Source organism: Euphorbia lathyris, chromosome 4 (genome assembly GCF_963576675.1).
Source record: "Euphorbia lathyris chromosome 4, ddEupLath1.1, whole genome shotgun sequence".
Lineage (NCBI taxonomy): Eukaryota > Viridiplantae > Streptophyta > Magnoliopsida > Malpighiales > Euphorbiaceae > Euphorbia > Euphorbia lathyris.
Window position 1 is genome coordinate 56,036,775 of NC_088913.1, and position 20,338 is coordinate 56,057,112.

At 34.6% G+C, this 20,338-nt stretch overlaps 1 protein-coding gene and 1 long non-coding RNA gene across 4 annotated transcripts; both read right to left on the reverse strand.

Annotated features, from left to right (window-relative positions):
• Positions 1–354: 354 nt before the first annotated feature.
• On the reverse strand, positions 355–3,357 carry LOC136225435 (uncharacterized). 3 transcript variants are annotated; one of them, XR_010687069.1, is made up of 5 exons: positions 3,115–3,357; positions 2,949–3,034; positions 2,197–2,283; positions 1,892–1,961; positions 359–761 (listed from the first exon to the last, which is right to left on the reverse strand). It is a non-coding gene; the product is annotated as an uncharacterized lncRNA (long non-coding RNA). The 3 variants fall into 3 exon arrangements; XR_010687068.1 differs by having other exon boundaries at positions 355–1,961; positions 3,115–3,348; XR_010687067.1 differs by lacking the exon at positions 1,892–1,961 and having other exon boundaries at positions 365–761; positions 3,115–3,339.
• A 9,551-nt stretch (positions 3,358–12,908) lies between these two features.
• Positions 12,909–18,844, reverse strand: LOC136225979 (glucosamine inositolphosphorylceramide transferase 1). The gene is made up of 4 exons (XM_066014223.1): positions 18,028–18,844; positions 17,614–17,736; positions 15,047–15,214; positions 12,909–14,906 (listed from the first exon to the last, which is right to left on the reverse strand). The coding sequence occupies exons 1-4, from the start codon at positions 18,343–18,345 to the stop codon at positions 13,224–13,226; spliced, it is 2,292 nt and encodes a 763-aa protein (XP_065870295.1). The 5' UTR covers positions 18,346–18,844; the 3' UTR covers positions 12,909–13,223.
• Between the last annotated feature and the right edge of the window lie 1,494 nt (positions 18,845–20,338).

Genomic DNA, 20,338 nt, shown 5'->3' on the forward strand with positions numbered 1-20,338 from the left:
AATTTGCAGTTGATAATATGTACATATACTTGATGGGTGTGCTCTATTGACTTGGTTCAAAATGACCAAAATTATTTCACTTTCCAAGAGATTGGGATCGTGGGAAGAATACCTAATTATTTAGGTTATGATTTTCAATTAGTGTTTGTATTTTCACTTTTTTAATATATACTAGTACGCAACACTCGCGTTGCTTCGTGGATTTAAAGCCATGTTAGAAAAAAGAAGCAAAACAGAATTGCAATTTTAATCTTTTTTTTTTCCAGATTTGGGAGTCTTGTGATATTATATACCATCAACTACAAAACTTTAAAATTTTTAGCATTAAAATTTGCATCAGGATGATGTTGCTGAGCCTAAAAAGGCCAGGGATTGGAAAAGTAGCCCTATATAGATGAAACTGAAATTCGTAATTTTAAAATGAACCTAGCTGCTCATGTTAACTTAAAGTACCTATAAAAATTGTGTCATGGAATCATCCTTAAATGACTGAATGAGCAACTATTAAACTATATTCTTTTTTGTATTGACAAAAGTTAAAACAACAAAACAAAGAAAAACAGAATATAGTCCAGGTCTGCAGGGTCCATTTTACTACGGTAACACCAATAAAATGTTCTTCGATTAGGCGCCTTAGAGCAGGTGGTAGATCCATCAACAGGTGGTTTCTCCAAGGATCAGTGAGCGCCTCTCTAGCCAGACAGCTACGCATTTATTTGCCTCCCTCCCATAAATATGATTGAACCTGATCGCCTGTTAAACTATATTCAAGCAATACAAATTAAAAAAAAAAAAGTATAATTACAAAAATTGAAACTGAAAAGGTTAGTATTGTTCTATATGTTTAACCAAATAATGATTTTCTGATATGCATTAGGATGAAAATGGGATAAGAGATGATAACTTTTATTTACCAAAAAATAAGGAATTCCTTATTCCCGCATTTTTGTACACCATGTTTTATGTTCACAGTTCAATACCTAAAGTATAATTAGACTAACTGAAACTGAAAATATTAGTAGTTAGTCTATATGTTTAACCAAATAATGATTTTCCTATATGCATTAGGGATAGGAGAAGATAACTTTTTTTTACCAAAAAAATAAGGAATTCCAGATTCCCACATTTTTATACAACACATTTTATCTTCGCAGTTCAATAGCTTTTGCATCTCTTAACACTCCATACCACCAAATACCTTGAAACATTTTTATGTTTGTTTTTTAAGATTTTTATGTTATTAATTGAATTTATTTTACTTCAAGAGGCATGCATGTGGAATTCTTATGTTGTGTCTTCTGCAGTATAATTTATAGCTGCCATAGAAACTCAATTTACTCAGACATGATTAATCTAATAGACACTATTGTTTTCCAAGTTTCAACTTCCAACATATCTTAACATATATCACAACACTCAATTACCTTAACAATCTTGTAAGACTGGGTAGGAGACCTCATATAGTTTGTCTATAATAATCCAAAAAAGTAACAGGCAAAACAAAATTAGAATTACCATTACAAACAAATAATGACATTTTCTAGTGTAAAAAATGAAAAATGGCTCATCAGAGACTGATTTGTCAAGCAATGACACTCTAACTGCATGTCTTCTTTAAATTTGAACCCCAATGTTATGAACTTTAAAACCAGAAAGTTATTACAGTCTTCCTATGTGAACAGTTTATTTATGGGAAATCATAAAACTAAATTTAATGCATCTCAATCTTATCAAGACATTGATAAATGAGAAGGCAACAAAATAACAATGATGAAAGGGATCAATGGCAATTCTAAATTTAATGTATCACATAACATGCACTTTTAGCTAGTTTCAATTTTGTTTGACAATTGCAATTTCATATAAACACTACCCATAGTCAAACATTCACCTTACAATTGCAGTATGGAGATCATTTGGTGGACTTCTTTTTATTTTAATGGCTAATTTCTCCAATCAGCCTAACCAAATGTGAAAAAGGGAAATTGAAAAGAGAAGCAACAAAAGATTAAAAAGAAAAATTGAAAAACTACCAAATCTTACCTATAGATGATTTTTAGGGAAATTGGAATCATAACCATCTAAATTCTCATCCAAACTTAGATTAGATAAACAACACATTGGAATTTGTTTTGGGAAACATTAGCAATCATCTCTCCCATTAGAATGGATAAGGATAAAGTATAATAATGTTACCTCGTAGTTGGACTTCTAATTATTTTTGTGACTCAATAGCAAAAACCCCAAGTTAATAAGGAATTTTCTCCCATTTTTCTCCATAGTCTGCAGCACAAAAGAAAAAAGGCATTAATTTACGGTTCTAATTTATGAAACTATACGGATCATAATAGCTGATATAAAAATTGGGGCATAAAAAACCCCAAAGCAGTGAATAACTAAATGCTAATAATAAGGCCAATATTCAAATGAGTAATACAGGAAATGCTCACTGCAATTTACCAATTGTAGAAAATTGATCAATTTCAAATTCATCCAATAGGAACTTTAATATATGACAACATAAAGCCATTTTCTACATTTAGGTCACCATGTTGCAAAAATAAAGCTCAAAGACATCAATTTAAGGATCAAATTTATTGTTCCTCATTTCAATACTCTGATGCATTGCACCTCCATCACCAATGTACATCATATAATAGAATCAAACAATCAGCATCAAATAAGAAGGATTATAAATTAAAGCATATCAATCTTAGGCTACCAAAAGTGAAAATCACGGCTATGATGATAAAAAAAAAAAAAAAGCTCAAAATTAAATCTTAGATGGTTACAATTTCTGATCCTAATAAGCAGATAAAAAATGCTTGCATGTTCTTTTGGTTGCAACAGAGTAAGTTATTTATACTGAGGACTTCATTAATTTCATCAACCAATTAATTAAGTGTAGATACAACAAAAAGGAAGAAAGAAACACAAATACGACTTACTTTCATAACCCGTTGAGCTCTTTCCACAGCTTTTAACCCACTTGAACAAAATAACAGTCACATATTAAAACCGGAATATCACCAACCTAGAGACCAAACAAAACTTTTCTTTAGATTTATGTACATCGTAACAAAATAGATGAAAAAACCCATTAGAAAACCTTACCAAAACAGTCGGAAGAAAAGAGGGAAATGATGAATAACTCATGTTGTCTTTAGATTTGCACGACCCCGGTGAAGAGAATTGGAAAACTGGTTGAATCGCCGGCTAGAGAAGGAAGAGAGTCTGAAATAATGAAGAGAGATAACACAAAAGCAGGAGAAAGAGAGAGAACGAAGAAGCACGATGACAGTTGATTGTCTAGAAGCCACAACCATTTTTCTCCAGACTACGTCGTTTTGAGAAAGTTTGGGTCGTAATTATTCTAAAAATATAAGGACATAATTGACAACCAAAAGTTTTCAAATTGAAATCAAAATTGATTTCAATGACACTGTTCATTTCCCCATCCTCTTTTAATTCTATAGAATAATATTGTTTTAAGAGGATAAGTTTGAATCTATGATCTCACACCTCTAAAGTAGAGGTATACCATCTAGTTCTTTCAGTCTCACACTGGTCATAAAAATGAACTACCCACTCAAGAAAGTAGTAGAAAAGCCCGAAGTCTTTGGGAGAATAACTGACTGATCCATCCACCTATCCCAATTCGACATACGCTTCGAATCTAGAACCACTATCAAAGCTCAAGCACCGGCAGACTTCATCTCCGAATTCACGGAAAAAACCAATGACGAAGACATACAGAGTAACATATCAGCTTGCCTGAACAAATGGAGCATGAATGTCAATTGATCAAGTGGACCAAGAAGGGTCGGTGCTGGCATTTCTGACAACGAACATTCAAGCTAAGTACGAGGCAGTCCTCATTGATTTATGCATCGCCAAACTCATCGTTAATGGACACCTGACCATATATTATGACTCCAAGCTGGTAGTCTGCCATATCAATGGCCCATATAAATCCAAGGACACAATAATGGCACACTATCTCTCCAAAGCCAAAGATCTCATTTGTTCCCTAAGTGAGAAAAGAGTCCACTTTAATATCGTCTTGATTCCCAAAGAAGCAAATGAGGAAGCCAACACCATCCTTGCACTCACGATAGGGGAACACACCAACAACCCAGATATATTCATCAAGGTGGCATATGCACCAGCGATCCATGACAAGACCACATTTGAGATCGACGGTGCAGATGCCGCACTAGGTGGGTGGTGAAGTCTATGTTGAAACACAATTTCTAAGAGTTTTTTATTCTGATAAAAATAAATTATTAAGGAAATTAGATTCTCAAAAAATTCAAATCAAGGAATTAAATTAAAATTGATTTAAGCTAACATGTTTGTTAAATGATTAAATAATATGCTTTAGATCAAAACAAATATAAAAGGCCTTATGGAAGCTAAAGGCCCAAAGGCTAACTTCTGGAACCAAGTGCAGAAGCCCAAATGAACCAGAAGCTCAGATGCAAAAGAGACGGGCAGCTGGCGTTGACCCTGTCACATCACACGTATTCTTCAAACTGGAAACAAGTACAAGCTACAAAAGCCTTGTCCCCTCAACATCCCTGTGTGCACACCTAAGATAGAAAGTTGGAAAACTGCACGTCTGTTGTTTCAGAAGCGCGGCTCAAGACAAAAGAGCCCATCATTCTGCATCGGAAAACTTTTGGACAAAAGGACACATAAGTCAGAAGCTGATGTTGACAGGAGTCATTTCCCTCCAAATTGCTAGTTTGAAATTCAAACGGAACTTCTGTCCAGCCTCTACTATAAATACCAAGTGATATGCTCATTGTGAAGTTGATGAAATTATAAGATGCAAAAGAGATTAAAACCTCCAAGTGTTTTTAGAGCAATATTTGTGATACACAATCATTGTAATATTTGTGTTCATCCAAAAAGAGATTTAGATCTTCATTGTGTTCTACATTAGAACTACTTTCTGTTCATAGTACTTTTGAAGCTCTGTTGTTTGCTTTGGTTATAAGCAAATAGTTGAGAGATAGATAGCTGAGTGAAATTATAAAGGAAGGCACTTTACAGATGCTCTGTCTATTGTATAAAAGTTTGTACTCTACCCGTAAGAGAGTGCTTTAGTGGATTAAAGCTTAGAATAAGGTATTCTGAGTACTGGATGTAGGCTAGAGGCCGAACCGGTATAAATTTACTGAGTAACGATTTCCTAACTCTGCCTTTTGCTGCTTCTGATTACTTTTGCTCTAACATTTTTATCTTCTATATATTAGCTCTGACTGATTAACACGCAAACTTTAAATTAATCACAACGTTGTCAGAAGCTCTGTCAAAATAACAAACTATTAAGTGCACTCTTCCAAATCAGAATCAAGCTTAGTAAATTATACTTGTCGCCGATCTGAACTTGCTTCCGTCTTTGAATTCTGCCTCTGTGCTAAGCAAACAGAAACACGCCAAGTGAGTACAAAAGAATAAAAGTTAAAATTAATCAATAGTTCCATTCACCCCCCTTTAGAACTAATCCTACCTCACAAGGAACCAACAGTCTAATCATCAGTTCCTCGAGAGCGATACTCTCCCGGAGGACAAAAATTAAGCCATCCTCGTGGTCCGCTGTTCATAGAGGTACGCCTTATACGACGACACCTTGTACCATAAATCCACTATCCTCCCGTGGCTCGAATGCATTTTGGAGGAGGAGGACGATCACTGCCTGAAGGAAATCCATCAAGGCGTATGCGTATCGCATCAAGGGCTCGATCCATCACCAGAAACGCACGCTCGCAAGGTCTTTTTTGGCCTTGTATCGACGCAGATGCAAACAATATTGTGAAAATCTGCGAAGCCTGTCAAATGCATTCTCACACTTACCACATTTCAGGAGTGATAAGTGTCCAATTCAACGTTCAAATGTCCACTTTAGTGCTCGGTTATTTAATTAATTTAGTGTTATTTTGGATATTATTGCTTGTTTTGGTATGATTTGTCTCCACAGGACTCAAATGATTAAAAGGAGCAGAATTGGACTTAATTTGAAGAAACTTTGGACTTGAAACGAAATTGGAGTTAGTCTTGCCCAAGACTAAGACCTCCGAACTGATGATGTTTAGATTGATCAGGACTCTTTTCTACTTAAAGAAGAAGGCAGAAAATAAGGGATATGAGAAGATTAGAAAAGATTTGTGATTGGGAAAGATATTTTTTGTTAGCTAATTTGGAGGGATATATCTTATTTTACAAAAACATTAGGTTAGATTAGATTATCTCTCTCTCTCTCTTCTTTCTTAGATTTTTACGTACATTTTCCAGAGATCGTTCTTCATACTGGGAAACGACAAACACTTATTTTGTTCTTAATGGATATTCATAGCTAAACCCTTTATTTCGGTTAAGGGATAATTCAAAGGCAGGAATCTTCAAGTATTGTGAGATCGTTTCTCTTCTAGTATTTTCTTTTTATTCATATCATTTGTTTATTCACTGTGTTTAGGGATTTTATCTCAATTGTTAGTTTGCTTTTGAATGATACGGCCGATTGTTCATTTGATTAAACTGGCATACAGCTATCTAATTAAACTAGATAATCAACGAGCCATTATTTAGTTAAATCTGAGTTAGTAGTAATTGATGCTATAAAGTTGAAATCTAGATTGTATTTGGTGATAATCAGATTGACAACTGAGAACTTTCCATGTGACATTAATACATCTATTTTCGACTTTATCTCATCAAGTAAATGAGTAATTAAGTTTCTGAATCGATATCGCTGAGAATCGGTTGGCTTAGATTAGGTTCTTTTAATTCCTAACGCTGTTAACGGGTTGAATCTTAGCCGCTGAGGTAAGGTTATTCGTTAATTAGGAGTTAACTACAGTCTTACTTGGTTAATTCATTATTTAGGAAGAATATACCAAACTAGTCGAATATGCAATTTAGAAGAAATATCATTTCTGTCAATGATCAAGCCTAACTAAATTCCTTGCCTGAGAATCTCTTAGCTGAAATTCTAATTAATCATTATATTCAATTTCAACTCAACTCTATTACTTTTGTTAATTTAGCAATCAACTATTCCAATTCCCCCTTTTTACTTTTTATTCATTTGCTTGGTTATATTTACAATTAGATCAGTATTAGTCCTTTGGGTACGACCTTTGCTTACCCTTTTGCAAGCCTAAGGGATGTGAAGTTATATTTATTTTTGGTGGATTCGACAACTGTCAAGGAGCCCCATTCAAGGGCATCATAACCCCCAACTTTGGTTTGTATACAGGAACACTCATTCAGCGTCGAAATAACATCTTGACATTCCTTGAAACTTCTTGTAGCACGACTATTTAACGATGTCATGGTTCCATTTGCTTTTCCTATGCTAATAGTTTTACTATTATGGTATTTATGTAATGTCATATTTATAACTCAAACATTATTATCCCTCTTAACCTATACTATCATGCACGTTTACACTTTGTAGTTTATTCATTACTAATATTTTTGTATTGTATTATTATTAACTACTAATCCTCACACTTTGTACTTTATTCAGTCATAATATTTTTGTTTGTTCAACTATTACTATTAACTCCTAATCCCAGAAATTCTTAAAACCCCGAAACGGAGCGAAGGTATCTTCTAGTTTGTATTAAAGATGGAAAGATAAAGTCACAACGCTTATAACCAATTCGAAATTCATGGAGATATCTATAAAAGTAGATAAGAGTAAGAGGGTAAAAATCCATTGTGAAATATGTCGACTCAAATGGCCGTCTTTCCGAACTTGGGTGACAACTTGAAAACTTGTGGTTGGCGACGGTCGAAACTTTTGCAAATGAACAATAGCAGTGGGTGAAGCTCAGATGTATCTCAAGGTAGTAAAGAACTTACAAATATAACTCTGGATGAAAATGGTTACAAAATGGAAAGGGTTAACAATGACTGAAAATTAATTGCTGAAATTTTAATTTTACATAAATGACTAACAATGCCTAACTCCATTAAAATGGCTAAAAACTAATTAATAACAATGGCCGATTTTCTAAAAATATCCACTAGCTGATTTTTTGGAAATGAACTCAAGTATTTAAATACAAAAAAAAAAAAAAAAGCTGAAAATAATCCTAAAAATATGTCAAAATAATTGTGGAGGATTTTTCATATTCAATTTGAAAGTAAGACTTAGTTCAATGAATTCTTAACCCCTATAATACTGAGTATAAGATAATTATCCAAAATCAATTAATTGTCTTATCCAAAAAAAATCCTTTTTAAATTATCAAGTCAAAATTGATTTATTTATTTTTGTAGGTTAATTTCATAACTTTTGGTACAAATTAATCTCAAAATTAAATATGAAAAATCAATTTATTAAAAGTGGTAAAATACTTGAGTTAGAAATATTAACAAAATGCTAAAAATATAATGGATAATTAATTTATTAGTCCCTATATTTTGACAAAACACACTATTTAGTCTTTATATTTTCAAAAACACATGGTAAAGTCTCTAACATTTTTCTCGATGAACTGTTTAGTCCCTAATATTTTTCTCGATGAACTGTTTAGTCTCTAACGTTTTTCTCGGTGAACTGTTTAGTCTCTAACATGAGTTGAGAATATGGAGGAAATTAAACTCACAATTGAGAGTAAGAGGATTTCCACCTTCAATTCGAACAGGAAGAGTAAGCGAGAGAGATTTGAGTCGATTTCTATCTTTAATTCAAACAGGAAGAGTGAGCATGAGTGATTCGATTATGGGTTAGGGATTCAATCCTTTCTCTATTTTTTTTTGTGAGCGCGAGTTGTGAGAGAAAGGCATAGAAGTGTGAATTGCTTTTGACTGATAAATAGTAAAGGGTAATTTAGTCATTTTTTAATTCATAAACGGTAAAAAATCTAACAAACAGACGAAAGGACTAAACAGTTCACTGAGAAAAATGTTAGGGACCTTACCGTGTGTTTTGTCAAAATACATGGACTAATAAATTAATTACCCTTAATAATATTGTAAGTTTTGCAAGGATTTCGACAACTTTTACCCGTTTAAATTAATTTAATTGATAAAAATTTCTGCAAATAGAAAAACAATCCATAATGGAGAAGGATTTGTACTTTGTGCGTTTTCCTTGTTTGATTAGGGAATTAAAAGAGCTTTCTTTTCCTACTCAAATATGAAAAATATTACAACCTTATTTATACTCCCAGAAAGTTCTCATAAATTATTTCAAGTCTTTCTTTCGGCCTCTGTTACAACATTCAAACATAAATAGGCGATCAAAACACTTTCAAAGATGGATCTTTCTAAGGAAAAAGCAACAACGATGCTGATGCAATGCGCAACGCCAAAGTATCCTATTCGTATCCATCCCAGTCCCCGTCCCAATTCTTTTTATAGGTAAATATACCTCAAGAGCTATAATTTTACCAGAGAAGAAGATAAGAAGCGTTCGGTTTTCAACAAAACCAAGACTTGGTTTAATCGCATCAATTTCAAAACTTGCTGTCGTAAATTTGTGCTTTGTGGTGCTCACTCACACAATTAAGTTCGTATTAGTTTCGCTGTTTATTCTCGACTATGGGTTAAAGATATGTTTAGAGTAGTTGAATTAATTAGTTACAAAGTCAAGGGTTTTTTTTTTTTTTTATAGATTTTTTAGTTTTAGGGTAGTCAATTATATCAGTTTTAGCTGTTGAATCCTAATTTTTTTTTATTAAACCAGATCAACTTATTGCTATTATTATTTTACTTATGTAAGTCTCACTTATATGTAACGATTCTACATTTTTTTAAAGAAAAAATAAAATTAATTGGTTAAAAATGAAATGGTGTTTGGATTTAAAATGCTAATTTTTTTATATATAAAAATACCATATATCATTCCATTAAAATACAAAGTACAAAGTACAAATACAACACGATAATTAAGAGAAATAAAATATTCCACCAAGCTACAACCAGTACAATATCCACAAAGGAATAAAAATAGATTACAAAAAGCAATAAAAATCATAAAAGATACAAATACAACGAAAATAGAAATCATATACTTCTCCTAAGTTGAAGCTCATTGAAAAATAGATATAGTCCATTTTTCATCATTTAGACTCTTCTGGACATTCGGATTTGAGTGTCCGTTTGTTTTCATTTTTCGGAACTACTTTTTTCCTTTCGCTACTAAACAATAGATAAAAAGTGTTTGGTAAAATTCTGAAACAACTGTTTTTTTTTTTTTTTTTTTTTTGCAGAAAAAACAACTAATATAACTACATATCAGCAACAGCAAACAGGTAACGGAAATAGCAAACAGACCAACTGAGATAAACGGGCCCTGAGTCTGAAAAAATGAACATTTACCGCTCTTGCTAAGACTGAAAAAAAAAGAATAAAAGAAAGAAGTATAGCTAACAGGTGTAGATCTAATGGAAAAAGAAGTTCGAAAAAATGTATAGAGAAGAAAGAGTCTCTCTAATTTCGTAGACTCGTTTATTGATTTAAAGACTAATTAAATAAGGGTAATTAATTTATTAGTCCCTATATTTTGACAAAACACACTGTTTAGTCCCTGTATTTTCAAATACACATGGTAAGGTCTCTAACCTTTTTCTCAGTGAACTGTTTAGTCCTTCCGTCTGTTTGTTAGATTTTTTACCGTTTATGACTTCGAAAATGACTAAATTACCCTTTACTATTTACCTTCGAACTTTAGAAGATGAAATCCAATTTAGAAAAAGAAGCTATTTGTATGGAGAACAAAAAAAAAAGAACAGATCCAATGCTTACGAATTTAAACGATTAAGAAGAAAATCAAGAAGAAGAACACTCAAAGTTGATTTCAGATGCATTAGAGTTTAAAGGAAAGGAAAATAAAGGAAAAGAAGAACGCAAATCCAAATTGACTAACAAAATCTTCATGAGAGTCTAACGGCAGTGACTAAACAGTTCACCGAGAAAAACGTTAGGGACTAAACAGTTCATTGAGAAAAATGTTAGGGATTTTATCATGTGTTTTTGAAAATATAGAGACTAAATAGTGTGTTTTGTCAAAATATAAGGACTAATAAAATTCACAAAAGGTAAATTAATCTTAAAATAAATAAAAGACACGAAATAAAATACCCCTATCATGGTCTTCCTGGAAGCATGCCTCCTCCTGTTTCTTATGATATCAGTGGCATTGCCATACAGAGATTCTGGGATGTAAGTGGGGCGGGGATTCCGGGTCCCCGTCGGTGATCCGTCCCGACGGGGATGTGGAATCACCGATAAGAATCCTCATGAGACGGGAATGTGGATAATTTTATCTCTCGTGATGGGGATGAGACGGGGATGGAGAATGGTATCCCTGCCCCGTGGGGATTCCCGCCCCCGCCCCGTTAATCTCCGATGGAGAATCCCTGATGGATCCCCAATTATTCCCCATTATAATTAAAATTATACTTTAAATATCAAAAATTATAACATTTAACTTAAATTAAATAGACTTACTTTCAAATAAAAAATTAAATGGGATAAATAAAATATTAGCTAATGACTAAATAGATATTTTTCCTAACCTAAACTAAACTAAAGGCATAGTATATATGTTATTCTTTCGAACAAAACCTAGAATTAGAAAGGAGAAAAGAAAAGAAATATATACTGATATATTTTAAATATAAACAGTGATTCTTCACGGGGATGGAGATGTGGAATAGGGGAAAAGTGTTTTTAAACGGTGATGGAGATTAGGGGTGCAACCGAGCCGAATCGAGCCGAACCCTAGGTAGGCTCGGTATTGGCTCGTTAATATCTCGAGCCGAGCCTTCTCGAATCGAGTTTTGACGAGCTTTGACGAGCTTTGACCGAGCCGAGCTTTGACCAAATCTGGCCGAGCTTTGACCGAGCCGAGCTTTTATTGAGCTTCTAACGAGCTTTACCCAAATTCATCATACATGCATAAAATAAGTAGCATAAAAAATAGAAAAGCCTTATAACATACTTCATATGAGTTTAAAATATTTATAAAGAAAAACAATCATGTTATTGTCGAGATTCGAAAACACTATAGGGTACTTGTGATTTGAAAATACAAGCTCGAACAAAAATTTCAAACAATGACATATATATTAAACTTTGTAATGTATTTTATTCTTTATTAAAAGCTAATTGTCTCGCTAAAGACTCAAATGTCTAAGTTTTTTTTGTGTCATTTTTTTGTACGGGTTAAATCTTATTTAAGTTGGAATTATGATGAAAACTAATAATAACCAATGAAATATATATAGTAATTAAAAATAATCGAGCCTGCTCCCGAGCTTTCGAGCCGAACCTGAGGAAGCTCGGACTTAGCTCGTTAGTGCTCGAGCCGATCCCGAACTCGATTCGAGCCCTATCGAGCCGAACTTTGATCGAGCTTTTACCGAGCCGAGCTCGAATAGTTTGCGAACTACCAAGGCTCGTTTGCACCCCTAATGGAGATTCCCCGCGAGGATGGGGATTCAAATCTGTCTTCGTCTAACTCGCTGTCTCCGTCTAACTTGCGGTGACGGGGGAATCCCTGACTAGTCAAGCAAGGGGATGGGAAATGCATTTCCCGCCCCGCTCCGTTTGCATTCCTACTGGGATGCTTCTTGAGATGGTTGAGACAAAGGTCTTACACTTCCTGGAGTCCCCAGAAGCCTTGAAATCTAAAGTTTCCGAGGCAATGGAGGTGCTTAGAGCCGTTCAGCAGCAGGTTAACAGTCCAACTGATCGTATTGCATCACTATCCTTGAATGACAGTATAGTTTCTTAAAATGCTGATATTACTTTAGAAAATTTTCGAATTTGATGGTTCTGGATTTTTGCTTTTTTACTGGAGAATTTTGTTCTTAGTATTGCAACTTAGAATGGAAACTCAATTTTCGTCAAAAAAAATAAAAAAAAAATCAACAAAAATTCCATTCTCCCAAAACCTTAATTAATACAAAAATCACAAGTAACATACATTATTGCAACAACACACATCTCATCTTCATAAGGCATGCCAAAATCCAATCTACACTAGTCTATGGGTAACACAACACAAGAATTTACATCTTATCAATCTTCCCAACACAAAAGATATCAAAATATTGAAAATTCCCCCAACACAAAAATCTTTACAGCAGGGGACATAAACCTATCAAAACCATGAGAACAGGATACACAAAGATTGAAGAGAATAAATATGTGTTTTCACTTCTAGAATTAAATTTCTTTTTCTAACTTTTCTTTTACTATAAATCCCACCCATCCTTCCGCCGATCAAATTCCGACTTCCGCTCACCTAAACTTCCATACATTTTGGAGAACTTCTGGAGGCAATTACTCCTTATTTTGTAATGTACTTGCGTATTTCGGCTAATTGCAGCACCAGAAAATTTCGATGTATCAATTGCCCATGTTGGTCTAACATATTCGACGGCCTTGGATGAGCTTGCATTTGCATACAGGTAATTCAGTAGCACATCTTCACAGTTAAAATATTTATCCACTAAATCCCTCCCGGCCTCTGCTTCCTTGCTCCAATACCTTTCGAAAGCCAGTTTACTGTCTATAAAAGCTGCGCCTGTAAGAATCATGTTATAACCACTGTGAGTCCGTGCATATTTCTCACCTCTATACTTCAACGATCTAACACTAATGTAACGGGGATAGAACCCAACGATGCGTTTTGGGTATTGACGCCAGACTTTGAATCCGCGTTCGATGTCATCACAGCTCATCATAATATCATCATCAAGCTCAAGAACAGCGCGGGTCTTTATCAGTGGATCCTTTTTGAACCGATTGTTTAGCGAATTCTCAGGTTCCAATCTGATTCTAACAGGCACAGCTGAGTCCAGGTCACTTAATTCAGGGGGTGTGCCTTTGTTCCAGACAACTACAATCTCTTTAACTGAAGAACATCTGGAGTAGTGCTTAACATACATTTTCAAGTTCCAAAGCCGAGCATCATATGTCATTGTCAATAATGTAAACTGTGAATAGTAACCGTTTAACGGGTAAGGTTCCTCTGCACCATTGCCTCCGTAGATATACTTCACACTAGTAAACATAAGTGCAACTCCAACGACAAATATCATAGTGAAAGCCAGTCTTCCCGCCCAAGTATTTGGCCTTATTTTAACTCGAAGAGACGAAGCTGCTCTGTTCAACCGACCACAAAACCGTCTAACCTTTGATGAAAACACATTTGGGCGTTCCCAAACCAAAAGAGTATCACTTCTCTTCCCCGAGTAGTATGCACACCAGTTAAGAGGAATAATGCATTTCACAGCTCCAAGCAGCAGACCCAGTATAACAATAATAGCAGTTACTGCAGCAATTGAAGCACAACCAATCAAAAACCGGTGAACCATGTCTCCAGAAGGCACGCGGTCCCCGTCCATAACCCCAATCCACTCACCAGAACTTAGCTGCTGGACATCAAGATGGTGATAGCGAGCACCATTCCAAGCATTCCGTCCTTTCGTGGGCTCTTCAAATCCTAAGGGGACTTCAACTTCTTTGTAATCCTCCTTGGTAAGCACTTCCACCTTAAAAACCCGTACTCGTCGTCCGTATGTTTCACCACAGTCCTGACCGACTCGGTAAAGATTTCCATCATATAAAAACGGTCTTCCTCCATTTCTCGCTCCCAAGCTTTTATCAATATTATAAATTGGATTCTTCTTGTGTGGTTTCCAAGGACCAAGAGGCGAATTGCTGTGCCAGATCTCCAGCTGTCCATTTCTTTCTGTTCCAAAAGCACTATGATCCGAACCAAAGAGCCAATATTCTCCATCATGTTTAATGATGAAGGAATCAACAAGCGGTTTTTTTATAAGGACTTTCTCCAGTCTCCACTGCAACGGAAAATTGACAGCTCTATAAAGACGAAGTTCCCCGTTCTCACTAGCCTCAGGCATCATGTATATCTGCAAAAACAGTAACAAAGGTTTGATACATTGTGCATAATTTCCTAGGTAGCGGAAGTATCCAACTTGATGTGCTTAAGGACTCGAGTTCGATTCCTAATGTACCAAAAAAATGAATGCGAAAAGAATTAGAAACTTACTTCGCCAAGATAGTCAAATACATAGGGATAAGAGAGATGCCAATCCTCATCCAAGGCAATGCCCAACTGCTGCCATGTTGCTCCCTTATCGGTACTTTTAGCAACACCAATATCTCCTTGCATGGTGACCGAATTCTTTGTTTCAAAAAACAGGTAGAGTGTATCCCCCTGGATTAAGTGAATATGATGTTCATTATAAACTGTACCACTCAAAAGATCTATTTTCAGAACAAAGTAGTATCTCTGACTGCATTTTAGTGTATTAAATAAGCATTCAAGAGAATATGCAAGATTCTAATCAGCCTCTCTACACTAACCATGCAAATTAGACTTTTATACGAAGTTAAATTGAAAATGCAAAACTCATTTTGAGATATTACCAACTTAGAGAGTCCGCAACAACTACAACATTGAGCATCATATGAAGTACAGAAAATTCTTCCAAATGGGGAACCAGCCCCAAATGAAACACATCTTCCAGTGTAAAAGGAAAATCAACTTATCCTTTCATGTGTAAACAACTGTATTGATCTTAATGCCCTAAATTAAAAGCAAACAACCAATAAAACAGTTGGACCTTTCCAATATCTCTCGGAGACCTAAATTAACAAGCAAAACTTGTACCAAAAACCAGTCAAAATATAATCCTTTTAAGTCCACAATTGAAGCCATCAAACAAAATGGAAAAAAACAACAACTTGGGGGATGGAAAAAGAACCTTACACCCGTATCTCCAGAAAAGGCAAAAAAAACATCCTGGCCATTCATCTTTAAAAACATGTGCTTAATTTTGGCATGTACCACCATATAACTTCCAGTGCCAGTCTAGTATGTAAATCTATATACACGAAAGAAGTGCATATCTAGAGAGAACTCGTATGTTTACAAGATTGTTTTCCCTTCTCAGCATCTTTTTTTTTTCAATTAGACCAAAAAAGAAAACAATAACTCCGACGAACTCAAAAATCAATTCAATTAGAAGCTATGATTCACGGAAACAGGAAACGAAACGGAAATGGATACTGGGAAGCGTTATTTCTAAGAAAAATTAGCTAGGAAACGGTAATGGAAACAGAAAAGAAACGTGTTACATAATAATTCTATGTAATAAATGTAAGCATGCCTAAGTCAACTAAAGCGTGCTTAGGCTCCTATATGACTGTTATAGGCTGCTGTGGGCCTACAGTGTCTCCTTGGTTGAAGGAGAACCTTGTATATATCTGTGTATTGCTCTTTAAGTAAAATATATCAATGTAGTCTCTTAATATACATGGTATCCCATGTATTCCTAGTGTATTACATGGTTTGTTACAAAACGGAAACGGACACAAAACGCGAAAACGCTAATGAAGAAGAGTTTCCGTGCAACATAGATTAGAAGTGACAACTTTCCAATACCGTCTCCAGAAGACATCACAAACAAGGACACATGCCTAGATCTGGTGTGACCTAAATTAATCATATAGACAGAATGAGAAACTCTGGCACACAGAAAAAGAAGAAAGAAATGTTATGGAAAAAACCTTTTTTTAAAGCAAAAAAGGCCTTCAAGTACACCTTAAACTTACTTCTAATAAGAGCAAGTATCTCTCTTGACAAAAAAAAAAAAAAGGTTCTGATTAGGAAAAAAGAAAGACGTTATCAAACCTTCTACAGTTAGGAAGAGTTTAAGCGCCTTCTATTAATTTCTAAAATAGATTATACAAGATTGATTTTTCTTTCTTATATTTTCTCACGAAATGGCCGTACCTCAGAATTTTATTAACAAGTTGGCAGTTCATGATTGAACATCCCAATATACACTAAGACCAAACTCTTAATAGCCTTAATCTCCCCAGCTGGGTTAGAATAGCTCTCATATAGAAACTGAACTAAGAACTAATGGTCCTTGAAAAATATACCGAGAAGCATAAAAAGAATCAAACATTAAAGCTGGCATTTTCCAAACAATGAGATCCTCACAAACTAAGAAATCAGGAAAATCATACTTCATCAATTCATAGTAACTATTTTCTTCCCCAAATTCAGAGTAGAGGAAACACTACAGCCTTGCAGATAAATACAAGCTGGAACTCATTTCCTGTCTTGTTCAATCATTACAATAATGGCATTTAATAAATAAATAAATAAACAAATACAACTAGGAATTCTCTGGCACAACTCTGCTGTCTGAGATTTCTATCAAACTAAAAATTTATAATAATGGAATATTTTAAACCAAAAATACTTTAGCAATCAAAAGTTAGAATAGAATTAGCGGAGACAACAACTTGCATCTCTAATTAAAGTATCATAAAAACCCACCAAGGCCCAAGCATCAAGTAGAAAAGGAAAGACATTGATACTGATGATAATAACTACACTTAACAACTTAACCAGCTTCTCTCATTTATTAGTCCCACTAACTGGTTATTAGAGCAGATAGATTAACATGAATGCAGAATACTGAAGTTGACGGTATTTACTATGCTGACTTGTACTAAAAAAATATTAAGAGAACCAGTATACACATAAACATCAACGAAACTAAACAATATTTTTTAAATGATTTCATCCATGGTGATTACCTGAATATAAAGAAAAGGATCCGCAACGAAATTACTGGGGAAACCAGCATCTGAAACTGAAGCACAGGTGACAACCGGGTTAGCCACTGGCCAGGCAGCTTTGTCATCTTTCTCCATGTTCATCTGTTGATGATTTCAAAAACACCATTAATGCTTAACCATATAAATTAAGACAATTAATCACAAACAAGGACCCATAAAAGACTTCCTGATGATATCTTTCTTCAGGAATATATTATTGAAAATGAAAAAGAACCATAAGCTAAAAAATCTAGAGGCTTGAATTAGATAGAAAATATATATTCACAGCTGATACGCAATTACAGAAAGCAAAAATTAAAACCAAGATCAATTAAACCCCTCAAAACCCACGTAACCAAATTAAAACACATATAAGCTTGGAGAGAGACTCACAGTTTCAATGGATTTGAGAGAAAAGGGAGAGTCTCCATAGAAAGTACCAATAGACCAAGAACCCTCATTGTCCCCTTGACAGCCAAGAGAGTTAAAACCACCCATATAAGGTTTGTTAAACAAAAACCAGCCAAACAAAAGGCCAATTGAACCATACAAAACCAAACAGCACAAAAAGAAGACTAAACCCGATGAAAATACTCTATAATGAAGCCACTGTTGTTTATATTCCCATTTACACCACTTGATACTCATTTCAGTACTTTTTCCACCTGTTGTACTCTCCATACCTCCGCCTCCTACTCCTGATAATCCCATGACTCTAATTACGATTTCCACTTTTCTCTTCACAATCCAAAAATCATTTCCGGATATTCAAAATCGTCAGTTGCCTTGTTTTTCTCTTAATTTTTCTGCCACAGTGACCGATAAGGAAAGTTGAGGGCTATTTTTAAATAATTTTTCCCTGACAGTTTGTCAGTGTTTATCTCACTAGAATCTAGAGAGAGAAAAGGAGGTGGAGGTGAAAGCGGCGTGGTGGTGAAGGCGGGAATCGGCGGAGGAGGTGGTGGTGGTTTTAAGCAGAAAATTAACGTTACCTGACATATAAATAGGAAATTGAAAAGAAAGATATAAAAGAGGCGAAAAAGTATACAGCTTTGATAGAGTTTATATAGATATTGTCACGGCTTAATACATCATAACACCTTCAACATTGTTTAACGAAACTGATTAACCCTCAACGTATTTTTTTTGGTTCGGATAGTTTGTCCAATTTTTCTTCGGTTCGTCAGATATTATTAGATGGATCTATTTCTAATTGAATTTTTTTTGGATACGTTAGAACTCGCTTTTAATTATTTAAGTCAATCTTAATTGATAACACGACATTGAAGTTAATCATATGGTTTTAAATAAATTTAAAGAGCTAATGCAATATTTATAAAGTTTAAGGGTCGATGAGCATATTTAAGAGTTTAGCGATCCTTGATGATGTATTAAACAGACTGTCACATATGATGCGATGGAGTTGAAACGCAGGCGGGCGCCTCCTCTATTTAATAGTATATGAAAGAGGGGAGCGTGAAAGACACTCGCTTCATTCGAAAGACAAGTATACAGAGATGTTGTGAGAGTTCACACGTGGAAAGTAGAAAGGGACTGTTATTTGAATGCGAAAAAGAGGGAGCGCGTGGGTCTATTTAACTCTGGGACTTCATTTTGAAAGTTTCTGATGGGTAAGGGCGTGTTTGGATTAGATATATATATTTAAATTTAATTCTATGGAATGTGTTAAGGGTGATTAAAAAAGGTTAAAAGGGAATTTTTTTTTTTAAATATATATAATGAGACAAAGAGAAAAGAATGGGGTTAGTTGAGGGTGTATATTCTAGGATAACGAGGAGAGGACACGGAAACATTTTTGAATGATAGTATTTAATAGGAAAAGAAAAACTCTGATATTGTTTTGCAGTTAGAAAAAAAAGAATAACAGTGTTAGTGTTGGTCTTTAATAATCTTTGTGAATTATTTTTTTTATATACTTTTTCTTTAAAAAAAATAAATAAAGTGTGAAAGTACATCTAATATTGATAGTTAAGAGCAATTTTACTACTAACATCTAATATGGTATAATTTTACTTCTAATATTGTCTGATAACATCTGAATCTATCACTGGACAAATGTGTAATAATATAGAAAGAGAATGAGCCCCAGCATTATATCATGTCATATGGATTGTAATGAGATAAGTCATACCAATGGAATACGACGAAGGAAGCTAAATGAGGAACCGCCATCAAGTCGCATCTCAACGGACATTCGTCATCGTATCTCATCTTGATGGATTTCAGAGGAGATCAATTATAACACTCCAAAACGAGAATGAATGTACTTAAGTTGCAATCAATGGTCATTAAGAGAAGTAATAATGTGACTGTTCAAATAGAACCTCATTAATGTTAAAAGCTTACAAAAGTGTATATAAATACCATAGCTTAGAGGTATTTTTGGGATGTTTGCTAACTTCCTCCATACTCTTGTCATTATATATTTTCTTATCAAATATCATATTGACTTTAGTATTGGAGTGTCCCTGACCGAATCAACGACACCTCACAGGAAAGGGATTCCGATCAAGAAAGTCTTGCACATTTATCAATTGGTGCAGTGAACGCGGAGCTCTAAATAAAATAGAGTTTCACCACGAACAAACAGAATGATGTCTGATGGACCACCAATTCCTCCCACTACCAGGATCCTTATGATACCCACTACGGGGAGTTCAACCATACCTACCACCCGTAATTC